Here is a 24725-nt window from a genome sequence, read left to right as displayed (position 1 = left end):
CTGTATTTTTTTTCACCAAAAACAATTTTGGCCAAAAATTTTTTGCCCAGCTCTAGCTGTGAACTCCATCACTTGCGACATTTAAACCTGGACTGGACACAGCATGGGAAACTGTACTCTCGAGAGCAGCCTGGATTGGCTGAGGGGGCTGGAGGAATAGGATAGCTGCTGCTTGTATTGTGACACTTCCTTCGGGTACCAGGGTTTTCAGGCACCTTGCCACTGCTTGCCCTCAGCGTGAGGAAGTCTTGTCTGTGCACGCAATGTGAAACCACTAGCCTCCGGCAGCAGAAGCACTGCCTTCCTGCCCTTCGTAGGCCTCACTGTCTTGGTACAGATTACCGCTGGGCACATACCTCCCGCTGAGTTCTCGGAATGGCCTCTGGTACGCCCAGCCCATGTTCCACTGAACAGTCACAGAACTCTGAGCTGCTACTCCCTAAAGGAAAAACACACACCAGCTTGCAAGATTCAACTGAGGATCACCACTCAACTCAACACACTTCAATATATACACAGAGTGAAAACAGGAATAAGTTTATTATCAAAACAGAGATTCAAGGACAGCAAGTGAGGATATTGCAAAGCAGTGGTTACATATCAAACAAAATCATAACGTGTTTTCTAGAGCCGGCACTCACCTAACCAGGCATTCCGCTATCTCCTACGAGATAGCTTACCCCACGTCCTTTTCTCAGGATTTTCAACCAGTTTAGCTGAGCTCCCTTCTCATCAAATCAATCCTGCTGGCAGTCCTCACAGACTGAAGGAATAACTGGAGGTTCATCTGCACCCCCGATATAGTTTCAAAAGTTCATTGCCTTATGCCTAATCAAGATAACCCCTGCTGGCTTATTTTTTCCTGAAGCCCCTGCAATCAATTGATTAGCATTTGGCTCAGATTGTAAATGGGTGTCCTTTGGGAACCACACAATGCTCAGTTTGCACATGATGAGCCAGCGTGACATACGCATCTCTGTCTTGCATGACAGAGGTATGTGGATCACCTGGTGGCCTGCCTTAATTCACAGTCCTAGGGAACATCATTTTTAGTATAGATCCATAACTATTCACATGTTTTCCATACATATATCTTGCAATGATTATGACGATCAGTGTGACACAGGCTTTCATTAGAGACCTTACGTGACCCCTTTTGACGAACCCAGGAGATTCCTCTACACCTATGTACCCTGGGGCCATCTGCCAGTTGGCATCAAGGGGTCCTTGGGTCACATGTCCTATCTCTCAATTCTACATTCTTTGATTAATGCACATGCCAATGCAAAATCACGTGCAGGTTTGGCTCTGAGAAGCCCCCACCCCAGCTCCCTGTGCTCCGCGCCCCCTACAACTCCCTGCCCCTCACAGAGCCAAAATACAAGTTTGCCCCAGGCGCCTTTTTCCCTAAGGCCAGCCCGGCCCTTTCCCTTGCGCCAAGGCTCTTTCTTGCTCATTTTCAGCAGGACTAAGCAGGCCGCTTGCACGCAACCAGACTCAGCACAGCCTCAAAATCTGAAAATGTGCGTTGGGAACGGTTTGGAGTCACCTCCATACATTGTACATCATACCCGGCCTCTCTCAGGGCTTCCTCCACCGACTCCCGCTCCAGGTAGAGGCAGGAGAACCTGCGTTGGCCTACCATGTAGTAGGTTTCTTTCAGGACTATCACCATCACCAAGTGGCCTCCTGGCTTTAACAGAGAACTGATGTTCTTCAGTGCTGCACGATAGCTGTTCAGGTCTTTGCAGGCAGCTTCCAAGCACAGTGCGGAGAGCAGGCAGTCGGCCTGGGGCAGAGACGCAGGGGCCAAGATGTTGGATTTGGACACATCGCATTTCAGAACCTGCTTGACTTTCTTTCTCAACTTCTCTTCCTTCTCAGCCCACTTTTCCCTGCAAGAAATGTTATATTGTGTACTATTGCATGATTTTCAGTCTGTCCATTAGATCGCAGCAAGGGGATGTTCAATGGACTCGAAAGGCAGCATATTTAAAACTAGTAAGAGGGGACGCTTTTTCCATACGGCACGCGATTAACCAGTGGAACTCATTGTCACAAGACACCGCTGAGGCCAAGAATTAGACAAAAGGATCTGATATTTACATGGATAATAGCCAGTTACATTACAGTAGGGATTAATCATAACTGAGCCCTGAAGGGCTATAAACCCTCCTGCTTCAGGGCATAAGCGAAGCCCTGACTAGCTGGAGTTAGGAGGAAACGTTCCCTGGGTGCTAGGCATTTCACAATTGTCAAACTGCAGAGCAATGCAATGCAGCAGTAGCAAGAGAGGATATTGGTGTGACTCTCCATTCCTGGAGCGTGCGGAGCTTTGGGCAGCTCAGCATTTTCTCTTTGCCTCAACCCCTTCTGTGCTTCTGATCTATGCCGGGAAGGAGGAGGCTCCAGTGTTTAGCATGCTAACCTAGAACCCTGGAGACCTGCATTCAGTTCTGTGCTCTGCCACAGATCCTTCTGCGTGGCTTTGAATAAGTCGCCGTCGCTCTGTGCCTCAGTTCCCTCTCTGGATAATGGGGGTAATGTCACAAGGGTGTTGAGAGTCAATGCGTTAATAAAAATAGAGAGTCTCTCAGACACTATGGCGATTGGGGCTGTATGAGTTCTCAGATAAATAGTCTCATGCCTCTTCTGCAGCCCTTCTTCCTCCAACCGCCCATCATTCTAGTCCTGGGCTCTCCCCACTCCTCCAGCTTTGCCAATGCACCTCTATCCAGACCTGCGTTCCCTGACCCTTGCTAGGCCAGTCCTGCTCCCCCTACACACAGATACACAGCTCTGCTGATGCCCCTCAGTCCTAACCTACAGCACTCCTTGCTCTTCCAGCCTGGCACCTCTCCTGAACTGAGACTGCCGCTGGTGTGGATTTCAATTAAAATCAAGTAGCTACAACTATTCACTGCCCTCTGAAAATAGAAGGGCTGATGTACTTGGAAATATTTATGTGGATGTTTAGCTCTGGAGAGAGATTAGATAGCAAGTCTCTGCAACACAAAGCCCCACATCGGACTGAAACACCATCGCTGCCATACACAGAGACAGATGCTCTATCTAGATACAACTCTGAAACGGTTGTTTTATTATTGATCAGTTTTGTTAACTCATTCACACCATGGCCATTTGCAGACCTGTGTAAAGACACGAGCCCTGTTCCAAGACTAACTAGAACTTTTTATTCTAGACAGGTTTTAGAGTAGCAGACGTGTTAATCTGTATCCGCAAAAAGAACAGGAGTACTTGTAGCACCTTAGAGACTAACAAATTTATTTGAGCATAAGCTTTTGTGGGCTACAGCCCACTTCTTCGGATGCATAGAATGGAACATATATTGAGGAGATATATACACACATACAGAGAGTCGGGACTGGGCTATCTTGATTATCACTTCAAAAGGTTTTTTTCTCTTACTTAATTGGCCTCTTAGAGTTGGTAAGAAAACTCCCACCTTTTCATGCTCTCTGTATGTGTATATATATCTCCTCAATATATGTTCCATTCTATGCATCCGAAGAAGTGGGCTGTAGCCCACGAAAGCTTATGCTCTAATAAATTTGTTAGTCTCTAAGGTGCCACAAGTACTCCTGTTTTTTATTCTAGACAAGATCTCAACAAGGTCCCATGAGAGGCCCCTGCTGGCCCAGAGTGGAATTTTAAAGATATTTACACGCTATTAGGAAATACAGTTTGTGTGGTTTTCCAGATTTCAATTTCCTGTTTAAACCATAACCCCACAGGAAACTAAAAAGCGAGAGGCATCCACGTTCCCTGCATTGGCCAAGCCGCAGGCTACAATGACTGAACCGTATTCAACCAGAGCGGAAAAAGGACGAATTGAGAGAAGCAGGAGTGGGATCAGTGTTTGTACAGCTGCACTTACACAGTTGGCAGTAACTACTTGCACTCCACTGAATGAATGTCCTGGGAGGGGTAATGCCCAGAACTACAAATCTGGAAATTATCAAGTAAGGAGAAACTCTGGCATGGCGCAGCAAAGGGGATGTGTATAGAAACCTGCTTACCAGAAATGGGGAATTTAAGAAAAGGTCTCTGTCCCGGTTGTTCATTTCAATATGACTTTGGATTCAGGTTTCAAATCCCTCCACATATGCTTTTGAAAGACACACACTCAGTCCTTTCCATCTATGGTGGGAGCAATGGTCATGTAGTCAAAGCAAAGACCGGCGTTCTAGTTCTCACTCTGCCACTGACTTCCTGTGTGATCTTGGGCATGCCACTTTCCCTCTCTGCACCTTAGTCGCCCCATCTTTAAAATGGAGATAAAAATGCTTCCTTATCTGTCTATGCAGTGTAGTTGTAGCCATGTTGGTCACATGATATTAGAGACTCCAGGTGGGTGAGATAATATCTTTTATTGGACCAACTTCCATCCAATAAAAAAAATAAAAAATTGGCCACTGTCGGAAGACAGGATACTCTGCTAGATGGATCTTTGGTCTGAGCCGGTATGACCGTTCTTATGAGATGGAAGGTGATTGAAAATTGCGAAGTATTAGTACATATTAGAATAGTTATTTCAGTACAACAGTGTGAAATTTAGATTGTAAGCTCCATGAAGCAGGGACCTTCTTTTTGCTGTATGTTTGTACAGCACCTAACACAAGGGGGTCCCTGGCTATGCTGAAACAATTTTTATAGTGGGGGTGCTGACAGCCGTTGAACCCAATTGTAAACCCTGGATATAATGCAATCAACTTCAAGCCAGGGGGTACTGCAGCATCCCCAGCCTCCTTACTTCCAGCACCAATGCGTGTAACGCATCATGTTACCTAAAAAAGTCTCCCTAAGGTGGATCCTTTTGAAATAGAGGGGCTTCAACATGAAATTTTGTCCTGAGAATTATTATTAAAGGCACCAAGCATGAAAGGAAAAATGACAAATTCTATGCACAAAGAAAATGGATGCTCTACATTTTCAAAAGTGACTAGTGATTTTGGGAGACTCTTTTTGGGTGTCCAACTTGAGCTACCTTAAAGGGAGCCTGATTTTCACGTGGGAAGTGCTTAGGACATGCTAGATTTGGGCCTCTTTTACAGCATCTCATTTAATGCACCCAAAAAACTAGTTCCCTGGGAAAATGCAGAATTGGTCAGAAAAATGTCCAAACCCAACTTTGATGGAAAATGATGTGGGGAAGTTACACGAAGATGTCCATGGTTTTTTTTTTTTTGGTTTGTTTTCCAACCAGCTGCAATTAGTAAAAAATAAATAAATAAATAAAATAGTTACTTAAGTTTGAGAAGCATGCAGGCTTCAGCGCTCTGAGAGAGGTATGGGAGGGTTTCCTGATAGCAGCTACAGAGAATGTGTGACAGGATCATTCTTCTGAGTTGTTTTATAATAAAGGCTGAAAAGAGAGGACTGTTGTTCTGTGTGCAGCATGATTCTAGTCAAAAATTTTACACAACACAGAGATAAGCCCTAGGCCCTGATCCTGAAACACTTATACACTGCTTCACTTCAGGCAATGTATTATTATTGATTATTTGTATTACTACAGCGCAGGGGTGCTGGAACAATTTGTATAGTGGGGGTGCTGAGAGCCATTAAACCAAACTGTAAACCCTGTATATGATGGAAACCAGTTCAATCCAGGTGGTACTGCGGCATCCCTAGTTCCAGCAACTATGTGGCTATGGCTTGTGGGTACTATGGTAATTAAGATAATATCATAATAATTATAACTAATAATAAGAGTGACGCATGACCTATAGGGTTCAGCTGGCAGCTTCCATACCTGGCAGTTGGATCCGTGAGCGAGCGCTTCCAGTAGATTCTCATTTCTTGAGTCTCCCTGCGTCTGTCGTATGTCAGCCTGTTGGGTGACCTAGTCCTGTGTTTTTACATCATACTCTAGCAAGAGGTCCCCTCCCCTGCAGGGGTTCATTTCAGTGACAAGACATGTTTCCTCTCACCAGATCATCAGTAGCCAGGTCTCCCTCCCTTACCTGTCTCCTTCCAGCTCACACACGTATTTCACCACTGGAGTCCAGTCGAACGCTCCTGGCTCATTCTTCAGCCATTTCTCCAGTTCCTGGCGGTTCCGGTCGGTATAGTCCGAAGCGATGATCTCCTTAAAGTTCTCGCAGGCGGAGAGGAGCTGATAAATGGTGGGGCCGCTGCCGATGTCAATCAGGGTGTCGCCTTTCACCCCACCTGGTTTGGAACGTCGGGAAACGAAGTTACATTGGCGCATTGCACGACCCATAAGTCGGAGAAGTTGTACTCACTGCTGGTTGGGGGTTTTCTGGGGGGGGGGCTTTTTGTTTGTTTGTTTATTTGCTCCTTTGATGCCTCATGCAAATGGTATGTAGGATGGAACACTCCTCCAGCAACAGCCTCATCATCTAAGGAGGTGTGTCCTGGTTAGGGCCTTTGCCTAGGACTAAATAAATCTGCCACAGACTCGCTGTGTGACTTTGGTGCGTCACTTAATCTGTCTGAGCCTCAATCCTTCGTGTGTTAAGTGGGAATAACAATCCTGCCTTGTACATTTTGTCTATTTAGATTATAAACTCTCTGCCGAGGCTGAAGTTGGCTCCTTATTCCCAATTCCTTGTTTGTGGTACCAGCTTCCTATCCATTGTTCCCAGTTGTGTATTTAACCTCCACAATTATTTAAAAATATGTCAATGTAAGATTAATTATTTTTAGAAATTTCATCAAATGTATGTGATTGAATGTGCTAAAAATGTAAATGACTGATTACTTAATTATTTATTAATTGAATGACCAAAGAAGTGGATTGGCAGTGTGACATTGCGCAGTAACAAAACTTAAACTCAGCCAGCGGCATGCCTCAGTTCCTTCGGAATAATCTAACAGTGACCGGGGTGTGTCACTTGGGGTGACCCAAGACTAATTTTGTCATGTTCGGCCCGTCAAAACCCAGCTCCTTACTTCGTTAGTAATTGAATAATCAGATCATTATCTTTTACATTTTTATCGGTTCAATCACACTGATCAATACATTTTTAAATAATGTTGGTCTTTGAATAAGGGTCTAGGAACCATGAATAAGGAACCGACTTCAGTCTCAGAGCTCTCTAGGGAAAGGACTTCCTATGTGCGTGTACAGCGCTCAGCACAAACAGGGTCCCGATCTCAGCTGGGGACTCTCTACACTATCACAATAATCATTCTATAGAAGCTCATTATCATAGCTGTTCTGATACCATGATCCTGAACATGCTTTAAAAATGTTGCTAGGTTAGATTAAAAAACTAGAAAACCAGAGTAGGGAACCGGCAGTGGAAAAGGTAACCCAGAATAGTCGAGTTATAAACTGCTTAGCTGTGAGCCCAATCATATGCTATAAAATCCTGTGGAGAAGTTCTCCAGGGTTTGTAGTAACATCAGTAACCCCTAGTCCATTTCCAGGTTTAGAATCCAGCTGGCAACATCTGTTACTTTTCATAATATATAACAGGAAAGAAATCAGATTAATTTATGAAGAGGCAGGGTTTTTTTTTTTAATTCCTGTGATATTCAAGGGTTTAATTGCTTGTGCAACAGTGAGGACAGTTCCAGATTGCAACATTGATCATAACAGGATGCAGGGAACCAGATTGCCTGCTCCTTTACTAGTTGCAATTTGCAGTCCAGCCGAGTCAGTGATTTTAATTCTCGTGAAAGTCTGGGGTTGATGACACAGATGGCTCCCTACTCTGGGTCCCCCCTCCTGATTCTGCCATTCCAGCCTTGGGCCTCACCCTCAATTCTGCCATTGCATCTTATTCTTGAGCCTCAGCTTCCACTCGCTCTTCCCTTCCTGGGCTGTACCACACACAGCTCTGCTAATGCATCTCAATCCTATACTACAATACGCTTGTTCTTCTAATCCCAGCTTCACTATACACAGCTCTGCAGACGTTCTTCAATCCTGACTCACCGTCCCTACCTTTCTCTAGGCTAGGTCTCCCCCAGCCCCAGCTCTGCCAATACCCCTCAATCCTGACCCACAGCACCTCCCATTATTCCAGCCCTCGACCTCTCCAGAATTGAGATTGCCCCTGACATATGGATTTTAAAGGGGAAAATCAAGTAGCTAACACTAGCGGTAACACTTAGAAAATGAAGGGGCTGACATACTCTGACATACTTTCGGTAGCTTAGTGTGAGTATGTAGCTCTAGAGGTTAGGGTGTGTGACATACAAAACCCCACATCAGACTGAACCATCATGGCCTCTACAGCTGCTAATTAAAGTTAGAAACACTCTCAACGTTATTTATTATGTGCATGCGCCAAACATGCCATGAGTATGAAGACAAGACTCCTGTCCCCAAAGCCTTACTACCCTTATAGAGCCTAGTGATTTCCTGCCAGACAGCACTATTAAACGAGCATGCGATCACAGGACAGGGGAGGAGCTGAGAACTTCTCAGCCCTAGTGCACTATGCCCGCAGGACACTATACTCACCTGAAATGAATATCTTAAACAGGCTTCTCAGGTTTAATTCCAGAATTTCATTCCCTTGGCAATGACTGGAACCGAAGGAATAGTAGGTTTTCAAATACGCTGCAGGGTCAAAATCTTTCTGGTAAGCTTCTCCCCCCGTGAAACTAGCTGGAGATTCCATCTTGCACAAACAACCTCTGCTCTGCGTTTGTTCCCAGTGGAGGCGGATAGCTCTTCCTGTTGATACTTTAACCCCTCCTTGTACTGACAATTTTCAATTTCACTTCAGACTAAGACATTTTTCAGGCTGAAAAAACCCCACAGGTTCTGCAAGATTTTCTCAGTCTGCAGAATCAAAAGAAGCAGCAGCTGAAAAGAATATACGGGGAAGAAAGTGTGTCTGAGGCAGGGTGACCATATTTTCCCAAAGGGAAAATGGGACACTGTGTGGGGCTGGCCTGAGGCCCCCCTGCACGGGGCCAGCTTGAAGCCCCCTGCCACCCACCCGCGTGGGGCTGGCCCAGCCCAAGCTGCTCTCCTGAGCCTTCCTTCCCTTCCTCTCAGGGCTGGCATTGCCACTCTCCCACCTCCACCCGCCAGGGCCAGCTCTGGCTTTTTTGACGCCCCAGGCAAAAAAGCCTCCTGCCCCTCCCCCCGCAGCACGGCAGGGGAGGGCACTGAGCCTGGCCGCGGGCCGCTCTCCGCGACTGGCCGGAGCGCCGGGGGGAGGGCAGCTAGCCTGCCGCGGCTCCACTGGCGGCCGGAGCCCCAGGAGAAGGGCGGAGAGCCCGGCCGGGGCTCCGCTCTCTCCGGCGGCCAGAGTGCCGGGGGGAGGGCGGCGAGTCCGTCGCGGCCACGCTCTCCCCGGCGGCTGGAGCCGGAGCACCGTGCCGCCCCCCTCCAGGTGCCGCCCCAAGCACAAGCTTAGTGGGCTGGTGCCTGGAGCCGGCCCTGCCACCCGCACATTCCTCCGTGCCCCGCTAGGGGGTGCACCCCACTTTTGTTGGCCAAACTAGGCATTTGTCCCATTTGCTCTTGCCAACTGATGATCAATTGGCAAGAACAAATGGGACAAATGCCAAAAAAAGTGGGGACGGTTGGGACAGGGCTTTAAAAAGGGACTGTCCCAGCCAAAATGTCCCTAGTCTGAGGCTATGTCTACACTAGCCGTGGGATGATGATCTGGCCCTGAGCTCAGATGATCTGGTCTGGTCAGATCTGGACTGGTCCAGAGCTCAGTCAAATGCTCTCAGCTCATTCCGCAGCCATTTCTGCATCTCCTGGGGGTTCTGATCCATCTAGTCTGTGGCAATGATCTCTTTGAAGCTTTTGCTGGTATATGGTGGGGCTGGTGCAGATATCAATCAGGGTCTCCCCTTTAATATCGTCTGATTTGGAATAAACAATCCCAACTTCTCGGGACATACAGCAGCAGGGGATAGATGATAAAGTTGGATGGATAGAGGCTGAGTTTAGCAAGTTTAACGATTTCTTCTCTACCTTTCTTAAGGGTTTCAAAAGGCCATTTCCCATGAGAGGTAAAATGCAACAAAGGACCCTGTATACCACATTACCCCCCACACAGGGATGTCTGTAAAGTGCTTTGAGATCAGCATGTGAAAGGGCTATTGTGAAAATGCTCAATAGAGACAACAGTCTGAATACATGGCTAAAAACTGAGGTTGTGACTTAGGCTTGCGTGAGCCCCATTTAGATGAGAACTTCAAGATCTGGCCCACTGAAGTAGGAAGAGTCACCTTACATGCCCTGCGCTGGTCAGGATAGGCAGCCCTTGATTGCAATGCCCAGTAGCTGTATGCACTGCTGGTGCACTGCCAAGATGGTGCACTGCCAAGAAACAGGGCATGGCTATGGCTCACCTTCCATCGAACATTGCTCATAGAAGTACCCTGGGTCCAAAGTGGGGGAAGAAATAAAGCAGCAGCATTGCATCATCTTATCATATTAATTGTGAGTTTCGCAGTATTTGGCATTTTTCTTTACAGCTGGAACTTTAAGTACCTTCCAGGTGACCACAAGCCCTGGAGCATGAACAGCCCGGGACAAACACCCGCTGCGAGTGGCACCCTGGAAACTACTTGACTGGCAGCTCCTGGCTTGATGGCCCTCGCTGGCTTCTTTAATATCACCGACTCATCCGTGCAATTCTGGGACTAGGGAGGGATGGAGGATTGCATGGGATGAGGAGCTGATCACACTTCTAGAGAGACTGTATTCCAGGCAATGGGTGAGATGGGATAATTTACTCTGCCCTGATTTGGGCAGTGAGCACCATCTCCCATGCTCGCTCTGACCCCTGCACCTTTTCTCTCCCCTTTAAGCTGCCATGGCCCGGTACTGTTCCACCTCCCCAGTGTTGATCCTTGGGCCTGGTCTATACTGAGTTTAATTCGAATTTAGCAGCGTTAAATCTAATTAACCCTGCACCCGTTCACACAATGAAGCCATTTATTTTGAAATAAAGGGCTCTTAAAATCGATTTCTGTACTCCTCCCTGATGAGCGGAGTAGCACCAAAATCGATATTGTCATTTCGAATTAGGGTTAGTGTGGCCGCAATTCGATGGTATTGGCCTCCGGGAGCTATCCCACAGTGCACCATTGTGACCGCTCTGGACAGCAATCTGAACTCAGATGCACTGGCCAGGTAGACAGGAAAAGCCCAGCAAACATTTGAATTTCATTTCCTGTTTGCCCAGCACAGGAGAGCATAGGTGACCACAGAGAGCTCATCAGCACAGATAACCATGCAGGCCGATAATCGAAAAAGAGCACCAGCATGGACCATACGGGAGGTACTGGATCTGATCGCTATATGGGGAGAGGATTCAGTGCTTGCAGAACTTCGTTCGAAAAGATGAAATGCCAAAACTTTTGAAAAAATCTCCAAGGGCATGATGGAGAGAGGCCACAATAGGGACTCAGAGCAGTGCCGCGTGAAAGTCAAGGAGCAAAGACAAGCCTATCAAAAAACAAAGGAGGCAAACGGTCGCTCCGGGTCAGAGACGCGGACATGCCGCTTCTACGCCGAGCTGCTTGCAGTTCTAGGGGGGGCTGCCACCACTACCCCACCTCTGACCGTGGATTCCGAGGCGGGGGTAATCTCATCAGCTACACCTGAGGATTCTGCGGATGGGGAAGAGGAGGAGGACGAGCTTGCGGAGAGCACACAGCACTCCGTTCTCCCCTTTTTCTCAGGATCTTTTTCTCACCCTGACTGAAGTGCCCTCCCAAGCCAGTACCCAAGACCATGACCCCATGGAAGAGACCTGAGGTGAGTTTAGCTTTTAAAATATAAAACATGGTTTAAAAGCAAGCGGTTTTTAATGATTAATTTGCCCTGAGGATTTGGGATGCATTCGCGGCCAGTACAGCTACTGGAAAAATCTGTTAACGTGTCAGGGAATGGAGCGGAAATCCTCCAGGGACATCTCCATGAAGCTCTCCTACTCCAAAAGCCTTTGCAGAAGGTTTCTGGGCAGTGCAGCCTTTTTCCATCCTCCATGGTAGGACACTTGACCACGCCATTCTAGTAGCAAGTAATCTGGTATCATTGCCTGACAAAGCCTGGCAGCGTATGGTCCCGGTGTTTGCTGGCATTCAAGCAACATCCATTTTTTATCTCGCTGTGTAATCCTCAGGAGAGTGATATCGCTCATGGTAACCTGGTTGAAATACGGGAATTTAATTAAGGGGACAGAGGTGGCCGTTCCTACTGGGCTGTTTGCCTGTGGCTGAAAAGAAATCCTTCCCTGCAGTTAGCCAAGTGCGGGGATGGGGGGGATTGGCGCTGAGCTTTTCGCCTTTGGCTACCAGGGATCTTCCCTGATACCAGCCAAGCGGTGGTGGGAGGGATAAAGCAATCATCCCAGAGAATTAGATGGGGTGGGGTTGGTTTATTTTCTGCTGCTGAAGGTTAACAGGAAAACCGCAGCAATCAACGGGCTTTGCTTGGTATGTGGGAAAGGAGGGCGCAGAAGCCGAAAGACTATGGCTTACCATGGCCACATGCAAGCCGAATTCTGTTGCCCGGACCTGCGTCTGTGATCTCTAACACCAAAGCCACAGGCACTCAATATTAAGATGGAAAATGCGACCTTGTACTGAAATCACATGTGCTATGTAATGTGAATAGTGTTTTTCACCGTGAAAGAGTATAAGCATTGTTCTGTAAAATGTATCTTTTTAAAAACTTCTCTCCTTTTTTCCATCCCTCCAGCAGCTGCAAATTTTTCACACCTCCCTCCTCCGTCCCGAAGGCTATCTCAGATAAGGCGGTGGAGAAAGAGGACGTGAGACGAGATGTTCTCGGAAATAATGGAATGCACTCACAATGAAAGAGCTCATTTGAATGAGTGGAAAGACATGGTATCTAAGTACAGGAAAGATGCCAGTGAACGTGAGGTCATGAGGGACGCTCGAGATGAGAAGTGGCAGTTCTGCAACGCTGGGGCTGCTGCGTGATCAAACGGACATGCTCCGGTGTCTGGTGGAGCTTCAGGAATGGCAGCAGGATAACAGAGTGCCGCTGCAGCCACTGTATAACCTCCCTTCCCCCTCACCATGTTCCATAGCCTCCTCACCCAGACGTGTAAGAACGTGGGGCGGGGGGAGGCTCCGTGCACCCTCCCACTCCACCCCAGTGGACAGCTCAACCAAAAGGCTGTCATTATATTGAATTTTTTCAGTGGCCTTTTACTTCCCTCCTATCCTCCTCCCAAACCTCATCCGGGTTACCTTGTCGGTTCTCTCCCTATGTTTATAATCAATTAATAAAGAATACATGATTTTTAAACGATAGTGACTTTATTTATTTTAAAAGCAAGCTGTGATTTAAGGGGGGAGGGTGGTTTGCTTACAGGGAATGAGTCAATCAAGGGGTCGGGTTTTCAACAAACAGAACTTTCACACCGTAGCCTGGCCAGTCATGAAACTGGTTTTCAAAGCTTCTCTGATGCGCAGCGGTTCCTGGTGTGATCTTCTAATCGCCCTGGTGTCTGGCTGCGCATAATCAGCAGCCAGGCGATTTGCCTCAGCCTCCCACCCTGCCATAAAGGTCTCCCCCTTACTCTCACAGAGATTGTGGAGCACACAGCAAGCAGCAATAACAATGGAGATATTGGTTTGGCTGAGGTCTGACCGAATCAGTAACGAGCGCCAGCGACCTTTTAAACGTCCAAATGCACATTCCATCACCATTCTGCACTTGCTCAGCCTGTAGTTGAACAGCTCCTGACTCCTGTCCAGGCTGCCTGTGTATGGCTTAAAGAGCCATGGCATTAAGGGGTAGGCTGGGTCCCCAAGAATAACTATTGGCATTTCAACATCCCCAACGGTTATTTTCTGTTCCGGGAAGTAAGTCCCTTGCTGCAGCCCTTTAAACAGAGTAGTGTTCCTGAAGACGCAAGCATCATGAACCCTTCCCGGCCAGCCCACATTGATGTTGGTGAAACGTCCCTTGTGATCCACAAGTGCTTGCAGCACCATTGAAAAGTACCCCTTGCGGTTTATGTACTGGGTACCCTGGTGCTCCGGTGCCAAGATAGGGATATGGGTTCCATCTATCGCCCCACCACAGTTAGGGAATCCCATTGCAGCAAAGCCATCCACTATGACCTGCACATTTCCCAGAGTCACTACCTTTCATAGCAGCAGCTCAGTGATTGCTTTGGCTACTTGCATCACAGCAGCCCCCACAGTAGATTTGCCCACTCCAAATTGTTTCCCGACTGACCGGTAGCTGTCTGGCGTTGCAAGCTTCCACAGGGCTATCGCCACTCACTTCTCAACTGTGAGGGCTGCTTTCATCTTGGTATTCTGGCGCTTCAGGGCAGGGGAAAGCAAGTCACAAAATTCCATGAAAGTGTCCTTACGCATGCGAAAGTTCCTCAGCCACTGGGAATCGTCCCACACCTGCAACACTATGCGGTCCCACCAGTCTGTGCTTGTTTCCCGGGCCCAGAATCGGCGTTCCACAGCTATAACCTGCCCCATTAACAGCATGATCTCCAAAGCACCGGGGCCCGCGGTTTGATAGAATTCCATGTCCATGTCCTCATCACACTCGCTGCCACGCTGCCGTAGCCTACTCCTCGCTGCCTTGTTTTGCAGGTTCTGGTTCAGCATAAACTGCACGATAAAGCGCAAGATGTTTACAATGTTCATGACTGCTGTCTTGAGCTGAGCGGGCTCCATGCTTGCCATGGTATGGCGTCTGCACTGTTCACCCAGGAAAAAGGCACGAAAGGGTTGTCTGCCGTTACTTCCCTGGAGAGGGGGGATGATGTAGCCAGAACCACCCGTGACAATGTTTTTGGCCCCATCAGGCATTGGGATCTCAACTCAGAATTCCAATGGGCGGAGGAGACTGCGGGAATTATGAGATAGCTACCCACAGTGCAACGCTCCAGAAATCAACGCTAGCCCTGGTACATGGATGCACACCGCCGAATTAATGTGCTTAGTGTGGCCGCATACATTCGAGTTTATACGATCTGTTTCCAAAATTCGAATTATATAAATTCGGATTAATCCCGTAGTGTAGACATACCCTTGGATTCTGAGAGGCCCCATTTTTATGCTTCCCCTCATACTCACCCATAGACTTTGGATGGCCCGCCTGACTCCTGGGCACAGTCATGTTGTCACAGCACAAACTGGAGTTGCTGGCAATTTTATGGAGGACAATGCTACACTCAGTGCAGCTCTGCTGACAGGCTCTTTTAACAAGAATGACTGACCCATCCCATCCTATCACTAGAGGTGAAAGGTAACTAAGAAAATCTCCAGGTGTGCAATCATGTTTCAGTTATAATATCAGCAGCTATAATGCAGCATTGGTGTAGACAGCGCAGAGCAAAACATAGCAGAGATTCACCACCTAAGAATAGCTAATAGCCTGGTGGTTTGGACAATCAGCGGGGGTGTGGGAGAAGTTTATGTTAGTGCTTTAAATAAGGCAGAGCAGGACCTTGAACCTGGTGTTTCCAGGTGAATGCCTTATCCCTCAGGCTACTGACAAGTCTGGGCTAAGTCTTTCACTACCGCTGGTTATTTGAGAAAAACTTCAAAAGTCTCAGGTCCCTCGCAATGCAGAACAGGAACATTTCTGAAATGTCGTAAGTTTGGCCATGACAAGAAAGCATTTCTCATCCACTTCTATTCACTATCTCCTGCCTATGTCTGGTAGCTTAACGGGGGATAAACGTATCTGGACATTACATCTTACACAATGGATCTGTGTCCTGCCCTCTGATCCTGCTGGATACCGGTAGTCCTTCTGGTTGACACTTTAACCCCTTATTGCACATGCAAATTGCATTCTTCATGTATCCATTGGGGAGTTTCATTCTTCACACCGAGGCAGACACTTGCAGAACCCACAGGAAGCAGAAAAGTATTTGTTGGTGGAAGAGAGGGGCAATGAAATATACCTGAGTCAGTGTTTAAGGGGAAGCCTCAGGGGCATTGGGGCAGAGCACGTGAGCAAGCTACAGGCTCTCACTGAGCCGCTCCCATCATTTTTGGTGATACGTGATGGATCCCCAAGAATGCATCTGCCAAATGCGCAGTAATGGTATCTGTGACGTCGTTTCACCCGTTTTAGCTGTATTCTGCAGCGGTGGGAGGTGTACATTGGCTGTGATTGTCCCCTTTTGGGGAGCGAAAATGTGTAGTGGTATTTCACTCAACTTTCCTTTTACATTCAGCATTGAGACTCTGCTTTAGAGGGTTTTCAGGAGAGAATTTAGATTCTTTCACTTGTGTCCCCTTAAGAGAAGAGAGGACTGACTCAGGGTCTGTCTACACAGGGATAAAAGACCTGCGGCATGGCCGGGGCTGCTCTGGTTCCAGAGCTCGGGCTCCAGTCCAAGCCCAAATGTCTATGCAGAAATTTTTCAGCCCCGGAATCCAATCCCCATGAGCCCTGGTCAGCTCACCTGGGCCAGCCTCAGGATTTTTATCCCAGTGTAGACATAGTGATATAGTTTAAATCCAGATGTATTAACCTGTAAATCTCCTTCTGCAAAGGTAATAGTAAGACCTGGAACCACAGATTATTGCATATGGGAAACAGATCTTTATTAGACAAGCACCGATTGGGTGGAGATTACAATTATTCACCAAAACAGATCATTCAACCAACACCATGGCCCAATGCAGCTATCAGGCCCCAGCCAATCAGTTCAAACGGATCAATGTTAAAATCACAGCGAGGTTATAGCCAATATTGAGGACGATGTGTACAGTGTGAGCCATGCTCTCAATGCCGGGAGACAAGACTCCCAAGGAGGCAGGATGGCTGCCCCACGGAGCTTACAGTCTAATGCAGATGCATAGAAAGGCACAAAGCTAAACACGTGACATGGGAGCGAGTTGCAAAATTTGGGGTTAGAAAGGAATAGCTCAACCCATTATCAAATGGAGCTATTTGCAGAATTTGAATCTAGAGGCCGCTCAGGGGCAGAACCTCTGTTCCTAACAGTCTGGGGTGGTTGGGCCTGTAAATGGGTTTTGATCCTCTTTCTAAACCCCATCCATCAATGATTCCAAACCCAGCACTGATTGGGCCCAGTCCTGCACCACTGAAGCCAATGGGAGTTATGCCACTGACTACTGGGAGCAGGCTCCAGTCCATTAGCAGTGAGAAGGACTTTATATGATTCATTATGTAATTATTATTAGCTGCACAGCTGCAGCATGGCCTAGGCAAAACATGGCAAGAGCAGGGGGAAGATGAAGCCCAGTGCGGTGCAGCTACACTGGATGAAGCACAGTGGGGTTGGAGGCCAGGGAGACGTTATGGCAGCTCTGAGTGGGAAAGGACGGGGATGAGGGCACCTTTAGTGGCACAATGAGGGGTTCAAGCTAGTGCATCCTGAACAAACCGGTTCTCCAAGGTGCTTGGAGGTCATTAAAGCTCCATAGAGCACATTGATCTTCAGTTTTACCAGCACCTACAGCTAATCTATTCTGCCTCTCTACTTGCATTGAGCTGATGTATTTTCTCTTTAATCTTCTTTGCCCATCCCTTTGGAAGCAACTAGGTAAGAGATCCCCTCATGCTCTACCAAACTAGCTGGATAGCATGTGGGAGACATCTCAAACTGCAAAATATCATAACCAGCCTCCTTCACTGCTTCCTCCAGAACCTCCTTCTCCAGAAAGAGGCAGGGAAACTTGTGTTGGCCAACTATAAAATGACTACACTTCATTGTGGTCACCATCAGCAAGTGACCCCCTGGCTTTAACAGGGAGCTGACATTCTTCAGTGCAGCACGGTAGATACTCAGGTCTTTGCTATTTGTTCCCAAACAATAGCACAAGAGCAGGCAGTCAGCAGGGGGCAGAGAGGCAAAGGTCACAGGGTTGAATTTGGTGACATCACATTCCAGAACCTGCTTGACCGTTCTTCGTAATTTCTCTTCCTTCTCAGCCCACTTTTTCCTGGAAAGATAAATATAACACTGAAGAGAAATGTGCTACTGTTGTGCCAAAGAGCCCTTCATATCCAGGACCAGTGCACACAGTCAATATATCTGCAATTGGCTCAGTGGATGAGTTACATAGTCACATGAAATCTCTGTCGGGTGCAATTCACCTGCTTAAGGTCAGATTTTCAGAAGAGCTCAGCTCCCATTTAGCCAGAGTTGGTCACACTTTATATGAAGCTCCCATTTCTAATGGTTTTATAAGGGTTAGTAAATGACACAGGCATCTTACAGACACAAATACTATGCATTGTAAATGTTTGGTTATCAGCAAATCTGTAGAAAATGGTGTAAATCGTGCACCATTTATTCACCCTTTATAGCCCTTCATATAAATGGAAGATTATATAAAGTGTGGCCAATAATCTAAGGAGCTCAGCATCCCGTGTGCTCAGCTGTTTGGAACATCTGGCACTTACGGCCCATTTTGAAGGCTAAAATGGGAGTGAAGGGGGGTCTAATCCTGAAGTGTTTGCCACTCTGCGGCGGGGGAATTTACCCTTGTAGGAGTAAACCTTGCTCTCATAAGCGTTGCAAGTTCAAGCTCTGAGTCTGCTGAATTCATAGGAATCCCTTGCTAGGGGTAGCTGGAGGGGAGTCCTGGTTCCAGACATTTTAAATTTTTCCTTTACTTCAATCCACTTCTTTCTTTTTATACTTATTTAACACCACCTAGGGTGACCAGATGTCCTGATTTTATAGGGACAGTCCCTATTTTTGGGTAATTTTCTTATATAGGCTCTTATTACCCCCTACTCCTATCCCGATTTTTCACATTTGCTGTCTGGTCACCCTAACACTACCATAACACCATACATAATAATTATTAGCAAAAAAGCACCCAGGGAAGGAAGACCAAAAAATTAAAATATTTTTAATTGAACTGTAACAGAACTAGTCTCCCTCCCGTACCTGTCCCCTTCCAGCTCACACACGTATTTCACCACTGGAGTCCAGTCAAACGCTCCTGGCTCTTTCTTTAGCCATTTCTCCAGTTCCTGGCAGTTCCGATCCATATAGTTTGTGACGATGATCTCCTTGAAGGACTCACAGGCAGAGAGCAGTTCGAAAATGGTGGGAGCATTGCCAATACGAATCAAGGTGTTGCCTTTAACACCATCTGGTTTGGAATGAAAAATACCTGTGTATCAGCACATACAGCAGCAGAGGATGGGAGAGGAGGAGGTTTGGGGGGCCGAGGGTGGAAGCTGGACAATTTCCCCTCTGGGTTTATAAAGGGTTTTAAGAAGGGCAGTTCCAGGAGAGGTAAAATGCAGCGAAGGACCCCTGACTGGCTTCAAGACTGAGCTTGATAAGTTTCTGGAGGGGACGGTATGATGAGGTTGCCTCATAAGCAGGTTAAAAAGGATTAGATTTGTATCAGTAAACATCAATAAACGTTGATTTCACCACACACACAAACTGACTAAAAAGCATTTCCATTGATAATAACTGAAATACACAGCTAGACAAAGTAAGAGAAATCCTGCTCCAGAACTTATTTGACTTGGATTCAAGGATATTTAGCTTTAATATTTTGACATGTGATATTGACAATTGGTGTTTTAAAGGTTATAAAACTTTAACTTTTTAAATCTCAGTGTCTACTGTCATTAAATAATTGTTGTCTGACTCCCCCCCACCTGAGTGTCATATAATTTCCCACAAGTGTGAAAATTTAAATCAATAAAGATAAAGAAACTTAAAAATAAACATTAACCTTATCCATTAAAATTATATATATATAAAAATTTAATTCTGCCAATCCTGCCTGTAAGTCAGATTTTTAAACCTTCTCTCTTTTTTTTATTGCTCTCCTCTGGGCTCTGCCCGATTTTTCCATATCTTTTTTAAAGCTGGCCCCAGGGGATCTCATCTCACCTTTCATTTGAATAAATAAATTAAATTAAAGCTAGTTTCTAGCCTGAAGAGTTGTGAAGAAAGCTTAAAAAAATAACAGCCCGAAAAGCTCAAAATCCAGAAGGCACTGAAACAAAACCCAAGATGTTATTTTTTAAAATCTGTTATTTAAGCTCACTTGGCTTGGAGTTAGCAATACCCACACAGCCCAGGTAGTTTTAAAAGTACATTCTACAGGCCCACAAGCCTAGATACATGAACAGTTTGGGAGAAAGTCCCTCTTTCAAGGACAGCTGGGGAGCTCCTTGACTAGCGACTCCTGGCTCAGTGCATGGGATGAGGTGCTGAACAATCTTGTAGGGGGACTGTACTTAAGGCACAAACTAGTAAAGGAGGATTTGCTCTCTCCTGGTCTGTGCCATAACCGCTGTCACCAGTGATGTCACCAACCACTGCACCCTACAGGACCCTGTGCACAAGCACTTATGCATGCTCTCCACCTCTCTCTCTCTCTCCTCTCCCCTTTTCCATGCTGCCACGATCCAGGTGCACCTTCTCCACTGTTGATTCTTCAGCCTGTAGTGGCCCCCATTTTATGCTTCATCTCAGACTCTCCTATTGACTTTGGGAGACCCATCTAGGTCATTAGCACAGCCCGGTGTTGTCATTGCACACACTAGAGGACAATACTACTCTCAACACACCTATTGTGGCAGGCTTTTGTAATGCGGATGTCCAGCTGTGACCCATCACGCCATAAAGCAGGGATAGAAAGATAATTAGGGAAAATCTCCTCTGCTAAAAGAAAGCCAGATCTACACAATCAGGTTTCCAGCAACACGCATCCCACTATAAAACAGCCTTTGTGCAAACAGAATGGCACAAAACACACCTGACTCACCCAAAATGAAGGTCTTGAAGAAGTTTCTCAGAAGAAACATCAAAATATCATTTTTTTCACTGCTTGTAGAGTCAAAGGAATAATAAGTTTTCAAATAATCTTCTGGATCAAAACGTGTCTCAAAAGCTTCTTTCTTAGTGTGGCTCTGGTCCATTTTGTCTCTGAGTTTGCAAACATTCAACTTCTGATCTCCCACGCTGGTTATCAAGAAGTGAAAAAAAAGAAATCCCCCAATCCCCTTATTGCATTCCAGTTCTCTGGCTCCCAATCAGCACTTAGGTCCAATACAGTGAGAAGTTATTTAAAAACTCTGCTCACATATACCAAATGTTCTTCTGACCCTATAGGGTCAGTCATGTTGCCAGGTCAATATTAGTTTGGATCCTACCCAAAATACCATGCTGCCAGCCAATCCTTTAGTGTCTAAAACTAAAGGCTTATTATAAAGAGTTGTTAAATGATAAAGCACTCAAATACATACAGAGACTTCCAAGTCCATATATCATGTTCTTAGGAGTATCGTGAGTTTGCTGGCTTGGAAGTCCCTCTGGAACACATCCACAGCTTGGATGGGTCTTTCAGTACTTTGTTTAGAGCTTCGTTTGTAGAAAAGTTACTCCAGTTACTACATGTCTTGCTGACTCCTAAGATGTATCCCTTGCCTTCTCTCAGTGGGTCAATTGTACAGCCGATGATCCTTGATGGACCATCAAACAGGCTAGGCAGTGCTGATGCCAAACTGTCTGGGGGTGTCATCCAGAAACACAGCACAAGTTTGGAAATACAGATATACCCTACATATCTATAAATCACAATACAAAAGTGATACAAACATATAAACAAGGTTATCGGACTTGGCAAATCAGAACATGTTCACTGATACCTTACACAGCATATCTAGCATGACTCATTCCAATTTTATAATATTGGTGTTAATAATATCATAAATGATCACCATAATACATAGAATGTCACAGCCCCCAACTCCAGTGTCTCCCAACCATTCATGAACCTTAAACCCTTTTCTCCCCTAGGCTGATTTTTGTCTTACTCACACTGGCTTCGCCCAAGAGAAGTACAAAGTGGGATTCCATGACCTTTCCTGTGGACTCTGGCTCCTCTCTGAGCCCTGGCTATCAGCAGAGAGGGAACTGCATCATCTCCTGACCCTCTCTAGCTACTGGACAGGTACCATTCATCCCAGCATGGCTCTGCTTGTAGATTCTGATGCCACCATAGCCCATGATGGTGGCACTGCTGCAAGATACTCAAATGTATCACAATCAAACCAGGAACAAGCAGTACATGGCAGCAGTGGGGATGTGGTGGTGAGCTGGTTGTACAGTTCCATACATTCTGGGCAGTCCCCAATATGCAAAGCCCTGTCATCAGCATTTCCCCTGGACTAGCTTGGGCAGCTCCGTGCTTAGCATTCGGGCGTTGGTGGCTCCCATTCAAAGAGGCCTGTCTCTCCCTATTCATTGCATTGGTGGATCGCTGTGTTGTTCCTGTGACTTTCTAGGCATCTAAAGGTTAGGCGCCATGATGCCGAATGCTGCAACGCCCAAGTCCTTTTGTGGATCCGGGCCTAAAACTCTTCTGGCTAATTCCTCTGCCATAACTGCCCCAAAATCTGTTGCACTCAACCCATTCTGGCAAAGGGAACTGCTGACCTGCAGCAATCCCAATGACTGAGACAAAGGCTCCAGGTAGCCACATACACGTATGTCCAGCTTAGCTGGAAAGGAGCCTCTCTGTAGAAGGAGCATTGGGCTAAATTCTCTGCTGGTGGCGTAACTCCACCAAAGTCAACTGAGCCCTCAGGGACTTTGGCCTCGTGTCCGAAGAGGCACCGCTTCCATTTCAGCCTCGACCAGGTCAGCGTCCCAGCTGCACAGGAGGGAAGAGGTCAACTGAAATATGTTGGGGGGTGGAGGAGGGCTAGCTCAGTGGTTTGAGCATTGGCCTGCTCAACCCAGGGTTGTGAGTTCAATCCTTGAGGGGGCCACTTAGGAATCTGGGGCAAAATCAGTACTTGGTCCTGCTAGTGAAGGCAGGGGGCTGGATTCAAGGTCCCTTCCAGTTCTAGGAGATCTCTATTAATTTAGGTCCTGCCATGCGGGCAGGGGACTGGACTCGATGACCTCTCAAGGTCCCTTCCAGTCCTATAATCTATGAATCTATGTTGTTTATCGAAGCACTGCCCTGACATCGCTTGTATCTAAACGGTTTTATTGCTCTTGCACTTGTTACTGAAACCTTCATCTTACCTCAGAGAAAGTGGACTAGGACTACGTGCCACTAAGCCACGTTCCCTTGCCTGACTCTCTTGGGTAATTTGCAGTTAGTTAGATTAACCTCCGACTCGTCCTCGTGTTACGTTCTTGGATAAACAGGTTCGAGTCATGCTCTGAGGACACTTCACAAGCCAGGAATCTGGGTCAGGGGTGCAGTGACAATCTGACAGGAGTACATACATTCAGAGCCACATTTAGGGGCAGGTGACCCAGGTGCCGGGATTGGGAGGGTGCTGAGCTCAGGGTGCTGTAAGGTATTCAAAAGTTTAACTAATGTGTGTGTGGGGGGGGAGAAGGGGTCGCTGAGGACACTCCTCACCTGGGGCACCATTTGTTCTAGGGCTGGCCCGTGTACATTGGCTTCTGTGTTCCATCTCCTCCCTGTGGCCCCATCATAAGGTGAGCTCGCCCTTGAAGGCAGCTTGGGCATATCTCTAACTGTCCTCGTTTTCCACTGAAGGGTGGGGTGAGCCGATGCTGGTGAAAACCTGAGCAGGGGGAGCACAGGACTGCCTAAGAGCGTGAGATTAGGATCACCTGAGTCCAGGCTGGAAGCACACCTGCTATAAAAGGGGCTGCCCGCGCTAGGGTGACCAGACAGTAAGTGTGAAAAATCAGGACCGGGGTGGGGGGTAATAGGAGCCTATATAAAAAATACCCAAAAATTGGGACTGTCCTATAAAATTGGGACATCTGGTCATCCTAGCCCGCACTCTCTGTTTCTGAGAGCGCTGGGGAAAGGGAACCAGGTGGGAAAGTTTACACACTAACTAGGTGAATGGCATAAGAGAGACTTGCTGGGAAGGGTAGCAGGACTCTCTTGGGAAACCCTAATGACAAGGGAAAGCAGTATGGCCAACCCCAAGCATGGATGCACCACAAGGCCCCAAAAAATCATGATCGGCTTAAAAATCAAGGGACTTGAAAGCAATAATAATATATGCTCTTTCTTTGCTTGCTGAGCCTGTTGGATACAGTCAGGTCGTGTTTTTCAGGGTTTCCCCCCAAAACCATGAGGGCTAGAAAGTTACTTGCCCCCACTCCCCACACCCCTCCAAAAAAAGAAAGCTGAGATTCTCACATCATCAGGTGACTCCAGCAGGTGGGGCTTTAAGAAAACACCAAATATTGTGACACTCATGTTTAAATTGCAGAGATGACAACAAAACAGATTATGCTTAGGTGAGCCAAGTGAACTGGTTGTTGTGTTTTTGCTTCTGGCTCAATAAAGCAGGGATCGGGAGGGGGAGGGGGATTATATTGAATCACCTGTGGTGGGTGTGTGAGTGCCTCAGGGGGCAAAGAAGGAGGGGAACTGAGGCACAGCAGTGCTCCCTGACTGGGGTGGGAGTGGTGCCCAATCACCCCTGCCACTCCCCCCACCCACACACACACACGCTCTTTTCCAAGGTGGATCTGAGAGGCTCGCTGAGGAACTGCCTCATCATCTGTGACCCACCCGGGCTGCTCTGCCCTGAGAGACTGTTAGTAGTAGAATGTTGGGAGCCAGAGGGAAGGTGTCAATGCTGGCTGTGGGGCCGGGAATGTGCTTTCCTTGGAAAAGTCAAAGACAAAAAGACCTGCAGCTCCATCACCTGCTGGATCACCGGGTTAGGTTTGACTGATCTGATGTAGTAATATACAGGCTGAAAGGCACTGAGCAAAAGCTAAAGCAAAAAAACCCAACCATCTCCTAAGGGGAATGCATGGTTAGCT

At 47.0% G+C, this 24725-nt stretch overlaps 2 protein-coding genes across 3 annotated transcripts in view; both read right to left on the bottom strand.

Annotated features, from left to right (window-relative positions):
* Nucleotides 1-521: 521 nt before the first annotated feature.
* Nucleotides 522-24725, bottom strand: part of LOC117868482 (nicotinamide N-methyltransferase-like) — a 25142-nt gene continuing 938 nt past the window's right edge. The window contains exons 1-3 of one of the 2 annotated variants that reach the window (XM_034754437.1): nucleotides 8462-8677; nucleotides 5988-6195; nucleotides 522-1895 (exon numbers count right to left, since the gene is read on the bottom strand). In XM_034754437.1, the coding sequence (XP_034610328.1) occupies nucleotides 1469-1895; nucleotides 5988-6195; nucleotides 8462-8621 (795 nt within the window). In that variant the 5' untranslated portion in view covers nucleotides 8622-8677 and the 3' untranslated portion in view covers nucleotides 522-1468. Of the gene's footprint in view, nucleotides 1896-5987; nucleotides 6196-8461; nucleotides 8678-24725 lie in introns of those variants that run through there. The other variant, XM_034754436.1, reaches the window with a different exon arrangement.
* LOC117868483 (nicotinamide N-methyltransferase-like) lies at nucleotides 16518-20872 on the bottom strand. The gene is made up of 3 exons (XM_034754439.1): nucleotides 20713-20872; nucleotides 18864-19071; nucleotides 16518-17907 (listed from the first exon to the last, which is right to left on the bottom strand). Exons 1-3 carry the CDS (start codon nucleotides 20864-20866, stop codon nucleotides 17472-17474), a joined length of 798 nt encoding a protein of 265 aa, XP_034610330.1. The 5' UTR covers nucleotides 20867-20872; the 3' UTR covers nucleotides 16518-17471.

Source organism: Trachemys scripta, chromosome 21 (genome assembly GCF_013100865.1).
Source record: "Trachemys scripta elegans isolate TJP31775 chromosome 21, CAS_Tse_1.0, whole genome shotgun sequence".
Classification (NCBI taxonomy): domain Eukaryota; kingdom Metazoa; phylum Chordata; order Testudines; family Emydidae; genus Trachemys; species Trachemys scripta.
The sequence above is the reverse complement of the archived record's forward strand: the minus strand, read 5'-3'. Positions and strand labels throughout refer to the sequence as shown.